Source organism: Gekko japonicus, unplaced genomic scaffold (assembly GCF_001447785.1).
Source record: "Gekko japonicus isolate JY-2015 unplaced genomic scaffold, Gekko_japonicus_V1.1 scaffold573, whole genome shotgun sequence".
In the NCBI taxonomy this organism is placed as follows: Eukaryota; Metazoa; Chordata; class Lepidosauria; order Squamata; family Gekkonidae; genus Gekko; species Gekko japonicus.
In genome coordinates, this window is record NW_015176469.1 from 620,237 (window position 1) to 642,448 (window position 22,212).

The following is a 22,212-nucleotide window of genomic DNA, read 5'->3' on the forward strand; positions in this document are numbered from 1 at the left end:
TCCTAGGTTCAGACCATTTATATCTGTAGCTTATATTTCTGGGAGGGAGGGGGGAAGGTTTGGGACCAGCCAGGGTTAAAATATAGAGTTCTGAAAACTCAAGGGACTTCAGTTTTTCAGAGAAAGATTAGTTTTAACACACACCCTCCTAATGTGGGGCTCCAATGGAATTACTGCTATAATATCTTTAATTGTCTTTTATCTATGTCCTTTATAAAATTTATATCTCTGCTACCTGGCATTACATTTTATGACACACATGGCCTGGCCCGACAAAGTCCAATTCATGTCAAATCCAGCCCTCATAACCAATGAGTCTGACACCCCTGCTCCAAGGGATATAAAATGTTGAGAACTGTTAAGACAGTTACAAGTTAAAAGGACGGAAATTATCTTAGGGGCCTGTGAGCTTATAGAATCCTGGAGAGGTGTGTATACATGTGCACTTGCGTGTGTGTGTGTGTGTGTGTGTGTGTGTGTGTGTGTGTGTGTGTGAGAGAGAGAGAGAGAGAGAGAGAGACAATTAAAAAGCACCCCCCCTCCCACACCCCCAATTAATCTTGGGGCCCCAATTACAAGTAGCATTACTTATGAAAATACACAAAACTTCCATGGCCAGAGGCAGGTTACCTCTGGTTACAGACACAGGGCATACATAACCCGGGAAGGATAATCAATACATATTTTTTAAAAAAATTGTGGATGCAACCATGGGCTGATCTAGCTGTGCTCTTCTTATGTTTATTCATTTATTCAGAGCTTAATAGAAAAAGCACTTCACTTTCAATTAGAGTATTATTTCTGGGTTTCTTATGATAAAATATACATGACATTTCAGTTTTCCCACAGAGCTTTGTATCTCAAACATCTCAGCTTATCAAGAACTAAAAGGAGAGGTAATTAGACAGCCAGGGAAATCTTGAAGTGCAAATCAGTATATAATCTTCCAAAGACTGGATAATTAACATCCCTATTCATAGACTCACAATCACTAGATGATATACCATGCTCTATGTGAGAAGCAAACATGCAAAAGGTCATAACATGAAGTTATGCAAAGCCCCAAAGTGCAAGATAATTTTTAATCATGTATTGGACAAATATTAGAGACAACCATGTTCGGTACAAGATCAACTCCTATGTTGGAGGAGGAGAAAAAAAACCCAAAACAAAAACCATGCTTTTTGCCTATTTTCCATGCTGTATCTAGGATGGGGGAAACGTTTGAAGAAGAAGAAGAGAAGAGATTGGATTTGCCCTTCATTACCCGAAGGAGTCTCAGAGTGGCTTACAAGCCCTTTCCCTCCCCCTCCCCACAACAGACACTCTGTGAAGTAGGTGGGGCTGAGAGCTCTCTTGAGAACTGCCCTTGAGAGAACAGCTCTGAAAGAACTTATGACTAACCCAAGGTCACACCAGCAGCTGCATGTGAAGGTGTGGGTAATCAAACTCAGTTCTCCCAAATTAGAGTCCATGCTCTTAACCACTACAACAAACAGGCACTCTTATTAAAGTGTGAAACAGTAATGCTTTCTTATTGACTATATACTATACATGGACAAAGACAATTTTACAAATGGCAAAAAGAAAATTAACATCGCCATTCATGTCTGTGACCTGGATTTTTTTTTTAAACTGCTGTTTAGGTTCTACATCACTGATGCTAAGGGTAGTGTGCTGGCATAGGAGCACATAAGGCTCTCACAGGGTTTGCCCCATGTCTGCACCTATACACTTGCCCGGAGAATGCCTGGAGCAATGGCACTGTGGAGAATGGGTGAGAGTACCAAAGGTGGACTGCTACTGGGGCATTGCAGGGATACCTGCTGACTGGACAGTAGCTGCCCCTTTTCAAACAAATCAGAGAACAACCGGGGGAAAGTGCACTCAGTATATCCATGGCATAGGGTTGCCAAATCCGAAGTTCTTACCGGTGGGGGATCGTCCGGCCGTTCCTGGAGCTGCTGGGGGATGCGCGCGCGCCGCCAGGACGTCACCAGAAGTGACGTCACACGCTGGGCGGGGCCACGCCGTTTGAGGGGAAAACAAAGAGTTTTCCCCTCAAATGGCGTGGCTCCGCCCCCAGCGTGCGACGTCACTTCCGGGTGATGCGCACGCGGGGGTGGGGTTTCCCCCGGGCCCCGATTCCGGCGCGCCGGGAATCAGGGCTCCGAAACAGGGGATTCCCCGCCCCCCGGCTGCATTTGGCAGCCCTACCATGGCAACACAATAGAGTAAGTGTGTGAAAAGTACACTTTGGCAGCCCACAAAATTCTACACACTGATGTAGGTATGATGTAACAGACTGCTAACATCACAGTCTAAATCACAGCAACAGAGGCAGCATACACAGTTTGGTAAGCAGTACTAGCAAAACCATCACATTCCTATGTCAAAGCCATTCAAGCATCCTGACAGCAAGTATATTAGCTCTTGTCTTTTTTTTTAATTTATGGAAAGAATGCCTTTTCCTTACTTGGTGTATCAATTCTGCTACAGAAAGGTGACAAGGTCACAATTTACTACGTATATTTACGTATTTGACAACTTGGCTCATGCAAGTTGTGTTTTTTCCTGCTGTGCTCACGGCAAATGGATCATCGGACTCATTAACCAGGAGAAGAACTTGCAAATGCAATTACCACAGGCAGACAAAATTAAAATAGTGGTTACCATACACAAGATGGTCACATATACTGGCCTTTACTGTAATTCTGTACAAGGAAAAAACCCCAAAAATTTGGCTTAGTGAAGTTAGTAAGATCTCAACATCCTTTGAGATTTTATTGCAACACATCTAGTAAAATCTGAAAATATAACATTCTTACTTGGCCGATACTGGGCTCCTTCTACCAAGGTAACATCAAGCAGCTCCACAAACACAGACTCTGATATCTCTGGTTCACTGTCATCTAGAATGGGGAGCTCTATGGTGGCCTCACTTTCATTGGCTGCAAAAATTACAGATCCAGAAATGGGTATGTAATCTTGTTCCCAGGTTGCTCTGGCAGCATTCGATGGCAGGTAGCGTGACATATCCTCATCACCCACAGTTCTGTATGTAACTTTGACTACTCCCAACAGGCCTTTTAACCTCACTATTTTAAGGGTGATGTTCTTGGTTTCTTCCTCAACTCTGATTGGTCTGTTTTTCTCAGAGAATATCAAAAGTCCATAGGGGTCATCATTAGCAAGAACTGTCAGTGTAGCATTAGTGTAAAGTCCAAGACGTCCACAGGAAACATTGATGATCCAAACTGAGAAAGTCTTGTCTAGTTCTGGAACATCATCATGCAAGACCTGCACTACTAAATTTGCTATTCTTTGCTCTATATTGAAACTTATACTGCCAGAGGTAGCAACTAGATCCGTAGTATCTTCAGGCACTATGAGCCACTGCAAAGTCACTTGGGACAAAGCACCATGATTTCTGACAACCTGAAAAGCAAAACAGGATGTTAATATTGCATCATGAAGGACCAACAGCCTCAGCTACAGAGCTGGCTAACCCAAGGTGCCCTGTGGGTTATAGGAATGGTACAATAAACCAGATGAATTTATGTCTCAACTTATATACACCCTGCTTTTCTCCCCAGTGAGGACCCAAAGCAACACACAACACTAATCTTCCTTTCTTCATTTTATCTTAACAATAATCCTATGAATTAGTTTAGGCTGAAAGGAGTGATTGGCCCAAGGTCAACCAACAAACATCCACAGCAGACTGATGATTCAAACCTGCGTCTCTCACTTTGTCAGGCTGGGCCATGTGTGCCATAAAACATGGGTACCAGAGTTATAAACTTTATAAAGGACAGCAACCGGTAAGCTCTGAGTTGGTGTGTTCTCAATGCAAGGCCCCATGGGCTGGGAGGGGGGTGCAGAGGAAAACCCACACGGGCGGACTAGAGAGCCAACAGTGCGGCACTGGGCAGATGCTGCCATGCCCCAACAGAGAATTGTCTGCACTCCCCACATGCAAACACTGATGCCTGCGGTCATCCAGGACAGCATCCCTGGAGCTGCAGGCCAAGTGGAGAGGTATAAATGCAGCCGCAGTAGCTCCCAGCTTACCAGTCCCTGAAGTGAAGGGGTTCTGCTTGACTGCTGCAGATGAGGTTGTTCTGCCATGCTGAAGCCACAACTCAAGTGGCTCCGCCCCCCCCCAAGCAGCCTCCAGTTCCCTCCCTTGCACCAGTTGCTTGCGGGCCACATAAGAGCCCTGGACAGGCCAGTTATGGCCCCCGGGCCTTATGTTTGACACCCCTGCTCTAACCATTACACCACAGAACAAGGAGTTTGAACTAACAATTCTAGGCACACCTGCCCTGCTCCTTCCATTTATAAACTTCTTTAAAATATTTACAATCCACTTAATAAGCCTTCAAAAAGTCTCCAATAGAAAAATATAACATCTAATACCTGAAAAATCTCTTCAAAATAAAATAAGCAGACAAGAAAACACAGAGACAAGGAGAAGCAAAGACACTAGCTACTTGCTTTTGTTTTCAAGCCATGGTAACCATCTTTCTTTTTAATCACATGTGGAACCTGCAGTTTAGTAAGATATTACAAACCTCCTTACCACAAGCCTAGCTGTGGTGTGCCAGACTGCACAGTCTGTCTGTGGACCTCAATCACGTGTTCAAAATGAGGCAGAAGAAATCACCAGAGGTACCAGAGCAAAGCTAACACACCCACAGGCCCAGAGCCGGGATAAATTTCTTGACATACCCATCTTCGCACTTGACACTGACCTACCTCATCAAATCCACGGAAAGATCATGCACACTGCCTCTATTCTTAAACCTCTGCTCTCAATCCTATCCAGCAGCAGAAGTATTTACCTCAGTGTAAGAAGGACACCTAAACCATATTTGAATACTATATCCATTTCAGCAACCCAGACTCTACACTGATGTTAGTCTTCTGTAGATAAACACTTCTTAAATGTGATAATGTATTCAAAAACACTGTTGCTTATTCTGTCAACCCTATTAATGCATATTCTCTCTCTCTTCCATCCATGCTTACTTTCTGCTCCAAAGGCTAGAAACTCCACCACAGCAGTCTCTTCCTGCTGGTATTCCATGGGGTTAAGAAGCTGCAAACATCTGATGTACTGCTTTCAAATGAACAAAATCCAAGCCCAGCGGCACCCTAAAGACCAACAAATTTCTCCTTGATATGAGCTTTAGTCAGTCAAACTCACCTTGTGACTTATTAAAGTTTATACCTTTGGAAATTTTCTTGGTCTGTAAGATGTTACTGGTCCACTGGACTTGAATTTTGTTCTACTAATACAGACTAACACGGCTACCCACAAGAAACTGCTTTCAGACGGCCATCCCAGTTCATAAAGTCTCAAGCAGCCCCTTCCCTTGCAAGCATGATTATGAACCTGCTGGAAGTTATGTCATCACTTGGATGCCCATACGAACAGACCTCCACTGTTAGAACTGCTGTTATGTCATGAATTAGGTGGCCACAATCAATTCCAACCTGCTTCCACCCCTCGTGTACCTTCCCTGGAGCAGGTGTCCCTGGCTATTACACAGAACGGGGAGAATGACCACATTAACATCTATTCTCATTAAAATATTTCTATTTTTACAAAATGGTAGAAATATTGACCATTGCTATTAACCCACATTCTTGCCAACTGAACCGCATGAGCTCTAGAGAAAGTAATGTCAAATGTGGTGCCATTGTTGTTGACCTTAAGTGTAACTGTTCCACCTCCATCTTCAGGTTCGGTTCCATTGACAGAGAGAGATTCAGCACTGAACTCAAACATGCCGTGAGCATCATCGGAGGCCTCAATTGTCACTATGATGTGAGAAGCTATTCCCAAGCTGGCTGTAGAGACCATGTTCCAAGGAGAAAAAAAAGGAATGCGTTATTTGAAGCAGCACTAATAAAAAATTGAAATAGATAGCAAATGCTTGAAAAGTTCTATAATTTTAGCATGTGGTGGGCAGTATCCTACCATTCCTACCTCTCCACCGCTGTAGATTTTCCTGATCCCTGGAGGGTTCAGTTCTAAGGTTGCAGAACCCTTAAGGATGAAAAGCCACACAGGTTGAGGGGCTGGAGAGAGGCAATACAAGGAGTTGAAATCACTCCTCCTTCCTATTCTGCATGCACAGCACTGCTCAGAGGAGGGGGCAATTCCATTCCCTTGTCCTCCTTTCTCCTGCCCCACCAACCCTGATGGCTGTTTTTCTGGGACTCACGGAGTGGTCTTTCAAAGGGTTGCAGGGAGCTGCACGGATGGAAGTCAATGCGGGAAAACTCTGTGAACTTCCCACACACTGATGGGAGGATACTGCCCGGTGTCCCCAATGACAAGTCTATACTAATATTATTTATATATGCTAATAAAAGAGGGGAATGGTGACTTGTTGGAAACCACCTTGTCTTCTCCCCACCCTTGCACTTTGGAATACTCCACCTACTCTCCCTTCCCACTACAGCCCTCACACTACATCTCGGAGTTCCCAAGGGTTCCCTGATCTTTGGAAACATCTCATGTGGGACACAGGGAGCTGGGGAGAGAAAAGGTAACTCACTGAAGATCCTGACTGTAAATGATGCTCCACTTGCTCAAGTACAAATCCATCCATTACTAGCAACTGAATTAGGGCATACATTTTCCCACTTTTATTATAAAGAATATATTTTCCATAAGAAGAAGCTTGTTTCAATTTCTTGGATGATTGGGAAGAAATTTAATTCTGAGCCTGAATAGAATTAAAATACAAATGGGCCCTCTGCTACTAAGTACTTCACTCACATTTAAGTGGTGAAATCCTTTATTGGTCTTGGGTGTCAGATTATATTGTGAAGGAAAAGACAATTGCACACACAGCTTCCAATAATTTCAGGCCCCAAATGTCTATCCATCTGATTTAGCAGATAAAACTCAGAAAGTGTATTGAGAAGTGACCAATAGGAAACAGAGGGAAATATATGAATAAGCAGGCTGCTATGCTTTGATCCATTTGTTAGCTGACTTCCAAAATTTCCTCTGGCTTTTTCCTGTACATAGTTCAGCATCTTTCTGGTCCTAATGTATACACACATGGACCATTTCAAAATGGAGGGCAAGATCTGATGAAGGTGCATCATTTCTAACAGTAGCCTTAACAACCCTCCTAATATGCACTAGCCATGTCCTTCAACCTGGGCTGACAATCACCTGGAGAAAAAATTTCCTGCACTTCTAATGGAGGCTTAATGAGATGTTATTTACTCAGTGATATTGCTTACCTCCATGCCATGAAATCTTCAGCTGCCTTTTCTACACATTAAGCCTCTATTAAAGTAACAGGAAATGGTTCTTCAACCTGTTGGTAACCCTACCTTGAACATGCCACTGAGCTTTCAATTTTATTTGTAGCCAAATTAAAGGCCTATCCACTACAGAAGAATACTAGGATGCAGTTTTTAAAATTCATTATAATTCCTGAATGCCATTTGTATATGACTCATGTCACTCTTGTAAAACAGAGATATAAAACTGATACTCTTTGACCCCAAAATATGTCCATAAAGTTGCTGCCAAACAAGGTTCTTTAATAACATTATGTTCTTATTGGCTTAAGGAAATTAATTCACTATGGAACACCGGCCACTCATTCAGACTGAAATTGTGCCATTAATAAAGGAAGTTTTGACTGTAGAGAACAACACTAAAGTAGCAAGACTTTGTGCACTTTTGAGAAGCTTAACAGCCAAATAATGGGAGCCAAGGCTGGGGAAATGCAAGGTTGGGTTCAGCCACCTTTTCCACTGGTGAAAAAAGGAAAAGGAGGTCCCCTTTGACCACCAAAAAATTATGTGGAGGATCATGAGACCAGCATGGACAAAAGCCACATGGGACAAGGGTGTAATAAGAAGGAGACTGGGGGAGAGAGTGGAAACACTGGCTGGATCCAACACACAGAAAACTGGCTATCATGAAAACAGAGAGAAAAGTGAAATATCACTGGAGATAAGTAGGGAAAATGAGACCAATACCTTGCTTCTGGTGCTACTGTTAAAGTTAAAATAAGGGTTTTTTTGTTTGTTTGTTCTCTATATTAAGAAACCTTCAAGGAAATACAAGAGGAACTGACAGTATTTTCCTGAAATGCATTTCCTGAGAACCTGTTCCCCAAAGATTACAAACAAGGACAGAACTGACTCTGTTATTATATCTGCATCTTGACAGAGCTCTGAACATATGAAAGTTCAAAGCAGGAAGACTCTATGATCAAAGCACTTTGGAATACACATGATGTCCCAAGAATACTTTAAAAATAAACTGTTCTCAAAGTGAAAGATAAGAAAGCAAACAAACAAATGCAGAAAATTTTTGTAGCAGACTAGATTTTTAACAATTAGAGCAAAGCTACTATTTTATTCCTTCCAGAGTAAATTTTACTTTGAAATACGGCAGTTATTCAAAAGTAGTCCATTAAAAAAAAGAGTTTATAAAAGATCAGACGGTGTTTACACTGTTTAAGCTGCAATCATACACTTGCTTATTTGGAAGTAAGATTCACTGAATACAGTGGGACACCTTCTGAGTAAACATGTATAGAACTGGACTGGGCGTCCCCAACCTTTCTGAGGCTGCTGGCACCTTTGACATTTTGATAGAGGGTGGTGAATGCCTCAGGTGGGGGAGCGAAACAGAATACCTCTGACTCTCTGGGAACAAAGAAATCCTGAAAGGGGAATAGAACCACACACTGACTAAGTAAAGCCCAGCCGCGTACCAGTCCTCCTCATCCTCCATGTGGAAAATGTTTCCATTTGAATGAGGGAAGCCAATAACAAGCCCTGCCTTACAACAGCCCCACCCACTTTCTGAAAAGCTCGATGGGTACCCAGAGAAGCCCTGGTGAGCACCATGGGGCCTATAGGCACCGCATATCTGCTTGGTAGAGAGCAAATAATTTGCTACAATGAATCACTGTATCTAATAGTAAAGTGGCTAGTCCTCATGTCAATCCAGAAAACAGCAAAATCAGGCAGAAGTCTATATGAACTGGGTGAACTTGGCAGGCTGTCAAAAAATATGACATGGTAAATTAAAAACATGCCATAATGGCTTTCACAAGTTCCATTTCTGTGCATATGGGAGAGAAACAACGATTCGGCCTTCCTGGATACCTGTTCAGTCCATTTCCCTCTAGCTCTCTGCTCCCCCTTTTTGTGCTCTCTAGGTCACTACCACCTACTAGCTCTAAAGAGTATCTGCTGCTGAAGGGCTACTGCTTTAGCACTCTCTTACTGCATTGTCACTGAAGGCTCTGTCTTGACCTGGATAGCCCAGGCTAGCCAGATCTTGTCACATCTCAGAAGCTAAGCAGGATAGGCCCTGGCTAATACTTGGATGGGAGAACTCCAAGGAATACCAGGTCATTTACCAGGCAGGCAATGGCCAACCACCTCCAATCATGTCTTGCCTTGAAAACCCTATGGGGTTGCCATAACTCAGCTGTGACTTGACAGCACTTTCCACCACCACCATCATTAAAGGCTTCACTCCTCAACTGCATCTCCTGCTTGGCTCTTTCAGCCACTATGAGGATTAACAGGCACACTTACACATTTGGGGAATGGTAGGATCAACCTCACACACACCTCCAGTTTCTCTGGGTATGTTCAAGTTGGGTGTGGAATGATCACAGAAAACAGACTAGCAGCGTACAAGTTAATAAAGAGTTTAATAAAGTCATAGAAACGCAAGCATGCCTCAAAGCAAATCTGAGCAACATCAAATGAAAAACAATATAACTGCAAATTCTGTCTTTCTCTTTATTTATCCCTAAGATTTTAAAATAAGAATAGGTCCCTTCTCTTGGAGTTATACATATTCAGAAATGGTTCATACCTGTTTCATAGCTGAGGCTTTCTCCCATGGTTTAGCTGCACTTGGTCATCGCAAGGGGTGTGCAAGGAAAAAATGGGGTTTTTTTTGGATTCAGGTCAATTGGACCCCAAAAATATCAGTATTTCCCAATATTCCTGAATCCCAATACTGGTATGGTTTTGGGATTCAGTAAATATTCAGGAAACCTGAATTTATTCGGCTCCATTATACACTATCAGGAGCTGCAAGAGGAGCGCACCAGCCATTAGGTATAGCTGAGCCCAAATGAAAGCCATTTTTTTTCGCTTTTATTCAGGCTCAGCTTATCAATAGCCAAATCAGATTCTCTAATCTGTATTCAGCTGAACAAATACCAGGAGAAATACTGATAAGGTATTTTTGGGTGTTTATTTGGCTCTGTTTATACCGAGTGCACACCCCTAGACATCGCTGCCATTGAGAAAAGGAGCTAAGGTTTGAGATAGCTCCACTCCTGAAGCAGTTGGCTAGAAAGGCCCCCTTTTCCATGGTCAGGGGTTTTTATATCCCTTTTGTTCTTTCCCTCCCTACTAGTAAATCGCCTGTATTTCCTGTTCACCAGGGAACATCTTACTTGACCATTTGCCTTTCAATTCGCAGTAGCTGAGGTGTGACTCTGCTATGTTAACTGCATATCTAAAAGTGCTGGACAGCTCTTCTGCTGGGAGATGATTCATCCCCCCCTCCCTTTGTCCTTCAAGTCCTGTTAGCCACAAACAAAGGCACTTCATAAGCTCTGAGCATGAGTAGAGAGCAGACCCATTTATAGTAAATCTTTATGGCAACTCTGAGGTGCAGGGCATTTCTTCACAAACCCAAAGAAAAAGACTTCAAAATGGTCTCACTGAAGACTGAAAATATTCCAGAAATGAGAGAATCTTGGGAACAGCTAAAATAGTTAAAGGGGGGAAAGTGTGAGGAGGACAAAGCATCCTGTGAAGAGGGGAGAGTTTGGAAAGTTGGGATTTCCATATTGACCCCTCCCCCAAGATTACTGCTAGACCACAGTTTGCTAAATAAATGAAATACTAATCTTGTTGGCCATCCACCGACAAGGTAGGCCTCATCCAGTAGAGCCATGGGGGAAGGAGCGGGAGAGTTCGAGCTCCTGACAACTCACAGAATGCTTCAGGAGGAGATGTTTTGGGGGACAGATTTCTGCCCTCAGCTGTTCTTCATGGGCCCCAGCTTCCGTATTTCAAAATAAACTGTCTGTAAGATGTATCACTGCAAGTATATTACAATGCACATACTGCAAACATTAACTTGTGGAAATCTCAATTGCTAGATATTATGTCAGTTATGACAAAACATTTGGGCTAATTCAGCAATCGGATAAGAGAAAAATACAGCTTACCATGTTGATGGACAGCAGGAAGGAAGAACTCCGAGTTCCCATCACCACTACCACTGCCATCACTAAAGAGTTCACCAACTTCAAGAGGACACACACAGATACACACATATAATGCAGATGACAGAAAGCACTTAAAATACTTCCAGACAAAAAGATGTTCCTGCAATAATTTGGAAGCTCACAGAACATTGATACGGGGGGGGGGCAAACAAATGGTATAATTTTATGGCATCCAGCTGCGGATACTGAAACATCACACAGGGGATTTCAGTTAATAATTACTTTGTTTTATATTGGATCTTTACAGGTGGAAATGCACAGAAATTGGAAGAAGACAGAACCTATATGAAAAGGACCACTGCAAAGTGAGTAGATTAACATGTACTGGAAATGCAAAATAAAACACAAAGACAGCAAAAATAAATTAACTGATGAGTGGCTAGGTAAAAGAAAGCCCCCCCCCCTTTTAAACATGCTTGTATATATTTTGTCTGAAAATCCCTTTAGATGTTAAGAACCAAGTATACACAAAAATAGCACCTTCTGCAGATTTTCCAGAGAGGAGATTCTTGATGTTCCCTAGTCTTACACAAGAAAAACAGCAGAGCTATGCAGAATCTGATTTAACTCAACAAGAACAACTCCCTGTCTGGGTTGACATTAAAATTACCCGGGCAGCTGGTAACTGAAATAGGCCATGGCGCATGACAGAGTGCATGCTTTATACACAGAAGACCCCAGGTTTAATCCCTGGTCTCTCCAGTTAAAGAATCTCAATTAGCAGGGCTGGAAGACCCTGCTTGAAATCCTGGAATGCCACTGTCATTCAGAGTAGACAATACAAAGAGTAGACCAACTGCATATTCATATGTTCAAATGCAATCTAAATGGAGTTTCTCATAACTGAAAATGACAGAATCTCAACAGCATGGAACCCATTTACTAGACATTTGTAGCCATTCATTATGAGTCAGGGAATTGCAAGTACAGGAAAAAGTTGCACAGTCACTGCTGAGTCAGCACCTCCCCCAAACACATGGCGTTCCTGACAACCTTAATACTTACTTTCTTTGGAATATGTCTATTTTCAGCAATAATAGAGATATCCAAAGAATATCTCAAAAAGAAAATCAGAAAGCTAATGCTGTCGGGGGGGGGGGGATGCAACTCCAGCTTTGAAAGAACAACTTTCCCAAATTGGTCTTATAAAATTTCATACCCTGAAATGCTGCCACATATGTGCAAAGAAAAAAAAATCTGTGAGTTTTTACCTTTTCCATTTGGGTTCAGCAACTCTACTTTAAAAGCTTTTTCCAGCTCAGGGATAGAATTATCTGTAATGTTAATGATGATGTATTTGTATCTTTCTCCTGGCAGAAATTCCAAGGTGTCTGCAATACCCTGCAGTAAAAAGACTATTTATACTTTTGTTCAAAAATTTTCAAATTTAACTGTGTAAAATACACTAGAGCAAGAAAATCAACAAAATGAAGTATCCACGATACAGAACACACAGTTTTGTACAAGTTTGTTGTTGTTTCTATTATACCTTCCTTGGTCCTTCTTTTTTGTCTCTGTATTAGCAGAAGCTTATGAGAACCTGAGAATCAGGACTTACATTTCACTGGGTTCTGGGCTGCATTAAGCTAGGACTTGACTTTGACAAGCCTTTATTGGCATACGTATATAGCTAGGACTGCTCTTTGTTTGTGCTCTTGTCAAAAAAAACATACAATTATTATCCTAAACACTCTGGTTATGGGATATAAACACATGAATTAAAGCTGATTAATCTCTGCAATTTGCAGCTCATACCTGATAATCTTGAGGACTGAATGCTGTTAGTGAGACTGTTCTGTATTGTACCAGAACCCTTCCAAGTAGGCCTTGTGCACGAATGACAAGCAAGCTGACATGTCCTATTTCTTCCTTTACAGTGATGCGGAGTGCTGTGGTGGCTGGCAGAATGATCTCATCACTGTCTGGTGGAGGCTGCCCCACAGAGAACTGAATCAAGCCTGAGAGAAGCAAGATAAAGATGTGAACAATCCTGCCCTTCAGTAAAAATAAGTATTTGTTAATCAAATTTAACCATCCCCCGAAGAGAATACACACACATATATGTGCTACCATTTCAAGTGTAACACTTGGGTAAGTAAAACTAACTCCAGATCAGCACTGTCCTTTCCTTTCAACTCTGAACTGTATCATGTGGTTTAGATTTATGTAAATTTCCAATGTATAATTTATTTATTTAAAACAATTAAAAAAAAATTCTCCCAAAATACTGGGGCCTAAGGCAGGCAACTAGGGATGGGCATGAACCAGGAAAATGGAGGTTTGTCCCAGTTTGTAGGGTCTCACAAACCACGAACTTTCCTAAACCTTCCCATTTACCAAATGGGTTCATTTAGTGAGGTTCATGATGCGGTAGAATGGCCCCCCTGCAGGCTAGAGTTGCCAGACTCGCTGTGAGTCTACAGCTGACTCTCCTCTACTTGCCCTCCAATTTTGGTAAAGATTGGATTGGGGGGGCAAGTTTCAGCTCCCCAAAGCAGGTGCCACCAGGAAAGTACTCTCTGGGGAAATCACGGACACAGTATTGTTTCCATTACTCCACTTGCCCTGGATTGTAATACCCTCACTTTCATTCATTCCGTCGCTTTCATTCATCCCTGAACAGAGGCATTTATGTACAGTCTATCACAGTTACCATAAGGATGGTCACTGGCTTTGATGGTGATGTAGGTTGTTTCTTTCTCAGGATCTATGCTTGCTCCACTAGTTGGGGTTGAGCCTATTTTTCCATCTCTGGGAAGAGCAGACACTAAAGTCACCTGAAAATATTCATTCAGCTCAGGGATATCATCATCAAGAACAATCAAATTCAAAACCTGCAGAGAAAGAGGGCAGATTCAATTAAAATTATTGACTTAGGACAGAAAAGGCAACCTGAGATAACTAATGGTTATTTAAGAATTCCTGGCATTTCCATTTCTGCAATAAATTATTTTTACAATCAGTTGTTTTTTGTTTGTTTGCTTACTTTTGTTTTGCTCTGCTTTTGAAACACAAAACTTATTGCACACAGCCAAATCTGTACAGGGGTCAAGACTCATTCTAGTGACTTAAATAAGTTCATGAAGACTTTACCAGCCTGTTAATAACTATTTTATTTGTTTGTCTTCAAAGTTTCTAGTTGAATCTTATGTCATCTATGTCATGGTATCTGCCAGCAGCAGTACTAAGAGAAGCTGAGCACTATAATGGTCATTAGAGATAGACAGACAGACAAGCCCAACATATTGGCACTTTCCGGCTCTCCCATTGGCTGTGCTCTGCGCTCCAACAGCCATTTGCCCATCAACCGCCACTCAACAGTAATCGCATGCCACTGACTGGGCGCTGGGTCCGCTCCTCTCCCCCGCCCACTGCCAGCTTGGCTACTTCCCTGTCAGAATAAACTGCCAAAACGGCTGTCTCTCCTGATGAAGACACTTCTACTGCTTGGCTCCTCCGCAGCTGGCTGGCTACTGAGGTGGGCCACTGGCCATCAAACCATTCTCTTCTCCTCCTACTGTGCAGCTCACTTTGCCCTCAGTGGCTTTGCTAGGCAACCAAGCTTGGTTCTGTCAGAAAAAAGGCAGGGGGAGGAAGCCCTTTCCAGGCCTACTTTGGCTTTTGTAGGGAACTCATTGGGGCCAGTTCTGACTAGGGTCGCCAGCTTCAGGTTGGAAAATTCCTTGAGATTTTGTGGTGAGTCAACAGAAGCCAGAGTCTGGAGAGGCCTCAGCTGAATAGAATCCCTCCAAAGCAGTTATTTTCTCCAGGGGGAAAGAGAGATCTATTGTCTGGAGTTCAGTTGTGATACCAGGTGATACCTGTGGTGTAGCTGTCAGTGCTTCAGAGCACTGTGTGGTGTAGCTGTCAGTGCTTCAGAGCAGAGTCTGCCAGACCCAGATTCTTGCTGTGGAAGCCAAGTGGGTGATTTCAGACCAGTCATAGACTTTCAGCCTAACCTACCTCACGGGGCTGTTGTGCAGATCAAAAGAAGGAGAGGGGAATGATGTAAGCTGCTTTGGTCTCCAATGTGGAGAAAGACTGTACTTTTCCTCCTGGGGAACCATTGCTGCCAATCTCCAGGTGAGGGCTGGAGATCACTCAGAATTACAACTGCTCTCCAGATGGCAGAGATCAGTTCCCCTGGAGACAATGGTGGACTCTGTGTCATTATACCCTGCTGAAGTCACCACAGCACATTCACACTGAGTGCCCAAGGCCAGGGCACCCACCCAGAGCATCTTTCCAGAGCTCACTGTATTTATTTCCACAACGGGCCTTATTCCTAGTTTGTATATAAGTTCCCAGAATTGTTGCTCATTGCATCTACTCTTGCAAAGTCTTTTCATCAAAAGATGTGCAGTACAAATTCCATCTCCTTTTCAACTGACTTTGCAGATAAAATCTTGTTGCTCCGCCAAGAACCTGCCAGCCAATATTGATACAGTGCATGAACTGGAGGCCCTTGGCCATCTGCTGACCCAGTAATGGACCATTTCAGCCAACTCTCCCAGGACAAGGTTGACAGGGGGGTGCTGTGAAGCCCACCACTTGCACCCTGGATCTGTGTCCATCTTGGCTGGTGAAAGCCAGCACCGATGGAATACAGCCTCCCCTGGCAGATATTATCAATTCTTTACTGAGTTTAGGGATTTTCCCATGGACTTTAAAGGAGGCAGTGGTGAGACTGATCTTAAAAAAAAAAAACTCTGGATCCTACTGATTCAGCCAACTGCCACCCAGTTTCGAATCTCCTGTTCCTGGGTAAGGTAGTTGAGAAAGCGGCAGCGGAACAGCTCCAGGTTTTCCTGGAAGATTCCTCTGTCCTGGATCCATTCCAGTTCAGCTTCTGCACTGGCTATGGGATGCAGACGGCTTTGGTCACTGTGGCGATTTCATGTTTATTTGTGCGTGTGTGTGCCTTTAAAAGTTTGGTTTGCTTGGCTGTGTGATAATCTAGAGTGCTTGAAACCGGCAAGTGATATGATTGGTGAGTGACAGAGAGGGGGAGGGGTTTTGGAATGGATGCTGTGTGGATGATTGGAATGTCTATCTGGAGTGACTGTTAGGGAGATGACAGTTGATGAAGACAGTGGATGTTCAGTTAAGCTATGTAGGAGAGAGAAAGAGACTTATCCCTGTGAGGGTTGTTAAGTGCTGTGTATGAAAGAAGAGTGAAGCATCCCCGTTTGGGATAAGTTAAGCAGTTAGCTTGTTCTGAGGTCTGAAGGAGAGACCTTCTTGTGTGTGATACAAGAGATTAAGTTCTGTGTGTTATGAAAAGTTGAAGTATAAAGAAACAGTACCCGTATGGGGCCTGAAGGAAAAAAGTGTTACTAAGTTACATGCCCAGATCCCTGTCAGTAAGAGGGGAAAGTGTGTGAAATATCAAATAAATCTACTTTTATTTAAGATACCAGTTTTTAAAGAAATTCTTCCCAGGAAACACATAGTTCCTCGAAAGCCTAAAATCTCGATCCACCTACCCTGTGATAGGAATATTATAGGAAAAGGTTTGGAAAGCCTTATAAAATTTCCTGGTGGCAGCCGGATACCCAAAGTAAAATAAAATAAAAGGAACACTTTTAAAGTAAAACCAGACCTCCCCAGTTAAGGGGTCGTCACAGTCACCCTCACAGATGATCTTCAGAGACACCTGGACCAAGGTGGGTCAGCAGCACTGCTGTTACTACTTGACCTGACAGCAGCATCTGACACAGTTGATCATAGTTTTATGATCCACGACCTCACCAATATGGGGATATGTGGAAAAGCTTTGCAGTGGCTGGTCTCACTTCTTCATGGTCAGGGACAGAGGGTGGTGCTGGGGGAGAGAGTTTCACTGCATTACCCTTTGATATGCAGTATCCCCCAGGGGGTGATCTTCTCTCCTATATTATTTAATATATATATGTAGCCCCTCGTCCAGTTGGTCCAGAGTATTGGGCTGGATTGTCACCACTATGTTGATGCCACCCAACTGTATCTGTTGATGGGTAGCTGACCAAATGTCATCCCAGAAGTTTTAGCCAAGGATTTGGAGGTCCTGTAACTAGGTCATGGATCCAACTCCCAACTCTTGACGGAGTGTTACTAACACTAATGCCAACTGTGAAGAGTTTGGGTGTGATTTTAGATGCCTTACTCTCAATGGAGGCCCAAGTCGCAAGCATTGCTAGATCAGCATTTTTCCACCTTCAGCAGGTCAAACGACTGGTTCCCCACCTCTCTTCCCATGATTTAGCTACAGTGATCCATGCAACCATCACCACCTAGCTGGACTACTGTAACTCACTTTACACAGGGCTACCCTTGAGGCTGAACTGGAAACTGCAGAATGCAGCAGTGTGTGTCCTCACAAGGACACCAATAAGAGCCCATATATAACCAATGCTTTGCCAGCTGCACTGGCTCCCAGTTGGATACTGGATAAAGTTCAAGGTTTTGGTTTTAACCTTCAAAGCCCTATGTGGTCTGGGACCAAAATACCTGCAGGACCATCTCTCTCAGTATGACCCTCAAGGAGAGCTTTACGTTCTATGGACCATCATCTTCTGGTGATCCTCGTCCGGAAAGCCTCAACTAGACCCAGAGCTTTCTCAACTCTGGCGCCAGCCTGGTAGAACATTCTCCCAGTTGAGATCTGGGCCCTGCAGGACTTAATGCAGGTCCACTGGGCCTGTAAAACGGAGATGTTCCACCAGGCCTATGGTTGAAGCAGTGGAACTCCATCTGTATTGACCTCCCCTGTCCTATCTTTTCTTGGTTTCTCTTGTCCACTCACTTGTTTAGTATTTTAACTATCATGTGTATTTTTACTTAGTATTTTCACTTAGTAGTATTCACTTAGTATTTTTACTGTCGTGCACATGTAGAACTTCTGCAAGTAGCTACCACCGTGTTATGGACTGCCATCTAATGGTTTAGGATTTACTCCTTTTATATAAGTTTTAATGATCGTATGTATGTTTAATTGTGCTTGATCTTATTGTTTTATCTGCATTGTTGTAACCTACCCTGAGCCTTGCTGTGCAGGGGCCGGTGGGCTAGAAATCAAACCAAATAAATAAATAATGATCAAGCAAATTTGCTCCATGTCAATGCAGGGCTCATTATAGTCCCCTGACTGCTATATTAACACATTCAAAAAACCTACAATGCACAAGCTTCCTGATTTCTGTGGTCTGGACAGTTTTTGCAGACCTTCCAGCCTAACTGTGTGTTTATCAATTTATCTTCAGTAAAAATAAGTATGGTTAGTAATGCTAGGTTGTAACTATACTGGTACAAGTTCCATGGTGAAGGCAAATGTAATGAAAATCCATCACACTGTCTGTCTTTGCTCCTACACACATTCTTGACTACCCCAAACCAATTAGAGGAAACAAACAAGAAGAAAAACATATTCCAGGAGCACATAGACAGCTCTAGTCAGACTCTCTGCAATAGCACAAACAATCTGATCAAAATACAAGAGGAGGAAGCAGAAATTTAGAGGTCCCTCCCATCCTGGAGGGTGCAACTCTAGGTTCTGGACTGAGCTTTACAACTTAGGGAAACAAGCACACACCTATCCATGTATGCCTTTCTTCCTGTTAGGTTAGGGTGGCTGTGTCCAGCAACCTGTAAATTACTTTGCTTTAAAAGAGTGTATAAAAGCCAGTTTCACCTGCCACCAGCACCTTTATCATGTATTTATTAAATAAGTATAGTGTGTTGGATCCTGTGGTCCATCAGCAGAAAGCGCTGATGGCCTTGGATCTTTCCTCCATTTCCTTTGCTCCCTGCCAGCAGTGCCATCTGAACTGAATCCCATGGTCATGGTATCTACAGTAGCTATTAAGCCATGCAGGGTCAGGAAGCTATAGTGTGGGAGGGGAATGAAATGAAAGCACTCCTCCTGTCTCTTCCATCAATGGAGCTGCACTGACCAGAGAGGAAGGAGAGGGCAAGTTCACCCTCCAACCACATGGCTATTAATACATCCCGGGAATCAACTTTCCTGGGTGCAGAAAGGACCCAATTAGTGTAAATATTAACATAATATGTGAAAATACATACATACACATCACACCTTCATCACAGGTAGTTAGTCACCAAGAATAAATTTTCAGCAACATTGTGATACCCTCAGCCTCAGTAAAGTATAAAGAAAAGAGGGCTTCTGAAAGTTGTAGGAGGCAGCAGGTTATTCAATTTAAAGTTAGCATTTACCTCTGATCTCTCCATTGGACGGAAAGTGATTATTCCACTGCTGTTTGCAAAATCAGCAACAAAGAAATTACCTCCCTCAGAATCGATCTGAGAGATACTGTAATGCACAAAAACATAGTCCAGAGCTCCTCTGGTGCGTTCAATTACACAAGATACAGTGGAACCCTCCTCAGACACCTATAAGTAAAAAACATAAAGTTAAAGTTTTAATAAAACCGGAAGACTTTTGTTTTGAGATCTGTGTGATTTTAGTGTCAAAATAATATTGAATTACCTTTCCTCCCACAAACGGGTATCCTAAACCTGTATTAAACCATGGTTAGAATCCTGGTTTGTGGGAATGGAGATCTAATTGTGGTTAATCTGGACACCTCCTCTGGTATGGTCCATATAAGGAGGAGGCAGGGGTGAGGCACAGGAGAGAGCATGGCAACAAACCAGTTTGTGTGGTATGCCATTTGTAGCTATATTACACCAGGTCTTTGGCATTCTTACCATTTTGTTACATTTCTTACCTCAGGAATACATGCTCCTGTGAAACCAAACAGACCATTGGCATTATCACTCTTCTGGATTCTTAATACTACAGTTGTGTTTTCATGTGAAATGCGTGCTCCCCCATGAACAGAAACAAGCTTAAGGATGAACACCTCCTCTCCTTCTTCCTCATTGTCGTTTCTGGCAGAAACAATGAATGACTTATTGGTTTCTCCCTGTCGATATTCTAAGTACCCAGAGATGGGGTGCAAATCAGTCCTTGCTGGTGTGGCATGGAGCTCATAGATTTCTTCCTTGGTCAATTTGCGTTCATAAAATCTCATGTCTTGGATCAGTCCTTTGTACCTGCTACCACCATTTATACCAGCACCAACTCTTGTTATCCCGGGTCCTGAAAAAGAAGCATCTTTGTAAACCACTTGCAAAATTATTTTAAAAAAATAATAAATTGCCACCCAGGTACACCTCTTGATTTATTAGATCTTTATCATTTATGCTGTATTTTGCCACCTAAACTGGAAGATTATCTTTAGTGCAACATTTTATCACTTTCAAAGAAGCCATACCCTACTAGGACGGGAGAGGTTTGGTGTTGTTTCCTAGTATGAAAGAACTAATATTGATGAATGCAAGATGGAAAAATGACAGATAGGGACTAAGCCCTGGCCCTATTGTTACAGTATGGAAAAATCCAAAGTTATAACTAAAAATGTGAGCAAATGCCAAGCCAATTGAAAATATTCCAAAAATATATTTGTTCTGTGAAATATGAGAACAAAACCAGTATATTCAAATATTGTTTGCCAATATTCTCTGATAACTGAAACCAATGTCAATTTGATATTCAATATCTGCATTCACATGTTTCAAACTGGAACAGTCAGTACAAGACCATAAAGTCAGCTATTTAAAACTGTAGCTTTGAGATCAAATTTCCCCGCCAGTATTTAAAATGTAGATTTAGTGTTCATTTTTAGAAAATTGAAATATATGCTATACCTACTTTCCTATCAAATTAGGGTTGCCAGGTCTTATCGTACATTAGTCGGGGGACTTTGGTGAGCGTTTTGGGGGTGGGCGGGGATATAGCCCAACATCCCCAACGCGATGATGTCACCTGGAAGTGATGTCATTGGGCCGGGGGGACACTGGTATTTGGACAAATTCTATGGTTTATCGACCTAAAAAATGATAGAGTTTGCCCAAATACCAGAGATATTGAAGTGCGCTGACATCACTTCCGGCGGTGGGCTGAAGCCCCCAGGCCCAATTGTTTCCCCAGTGCCGCAAGGGGAATGGCAACCCTCTATCAAATTTAAACTTCTTTTACTGATTGAGCAACATAAAATTCATCATTAATAATTAGCAGATAATATTGTATTATTTGGCGTAAGTACAGAATTTAAAAGTACAAATGTCTTCATTTTCTAGAAGAAAAACTGCAGGTATATCTGACACTTGACAAACAGTTGCAAAATGTCGCATTCTATGCTACTATAATACATGTACCTTTCATTTTTGCCCCCAGAGAGGTAGGGAAAAATAAAAGTTCAAGATAGAAACAATTTGTAGTAAACAAAAGTAACTGTATTATTTGGATGGAAACTCTCTCACAGAGTCTACCAGCATGTCTGGATATTAAGTTAAACTTTATAATATTGAAAACACTGAACTGTTTAAGAATGTAGAAAAGTGCATATGTCCAATAGCACCTTAAAGACTAACAAACCTTGTGGCAGGGTATGAGCTTTCATGAGTCACTGCTCACTTCTTCAGATGGTCTGATGAAGTCTGAAGAAGTGAGCAGTGGTTCACAGAAGTTCATACCCTGCCACAAATTTTGTTAAGTCTTTAAGGTGCTACTGCACTCTTGTTCTTTTTTACTGCTACAAACAGACTAACACGGCTACCCATCTTGCTTAAGGATGTATTATCATTTTTTAAAAATCATAGCATATTAATTGTTGCCAAAATTATTTACATTACAGTAAATAAATCTTGAAACTATTGTAATGCCTACAATATATGTTTTTTGTGCTCAACCTTCCCAATTTTTCAAAACTGAAAAAGTCCTCAGACTTTTGCATACTATGCCTTTTGAATGTGAAAAACTTTGCCTTAAGATGCATTTTACTAATTCTAAAAGAAAAATATTTAGTAGAAGAAGAAGAGAAGAGTT

At 42.3% G+C, this 22,212-nt stretch overlaps 1 protein-coding gene across 1 annotated transcript in view; it reads right to left on the bottom strand.

Annotated features, from left to right (window-relative positions):
* Window positions 1–22,212, bottom strand: part of ADGRV1 (adhesion G protein-coupled receptor V1) — a 373,937-nt gene that overhangs the window by 310,522 nt on the left and 41,203 nt on the right. The window contains exons 19-26 of the mRNA XM_015427126.1: window positions 20,051–20,424; window positions 19,536–19,712; window positions 13,975–14,155; window positions 13,077–13,279; window positions 12,533–12,662; window positions 11,262–11,339; window positions 5,720–5,859; window positions 2,829–3,438 (exon numbers count right to left, since the gene is read on the bottom strand). Coding sequence (XP_015282612.1) covers window positions 2,829–3,438; window positions 5,720–5,859; window positions 11,262–11,339; window positions 12,533–12,662; window positions 13,077–13,279; window positions 13,975–14,155; window positions 19,536–19,712; window positions 20,051–20,424 — 1,893 coding nt within the window. The remainder of the gene's footprint in view (window positions 1–2,828; window positions 3,439–5,719; window positions 5,860–11,261; window positions 11,340–12,532; window positions 12,663–13,076; window positions 13,280–13,974; window positions 14,156–19,535; window positions 19,713–20,050; window positions 20,425–22,212) is intronic.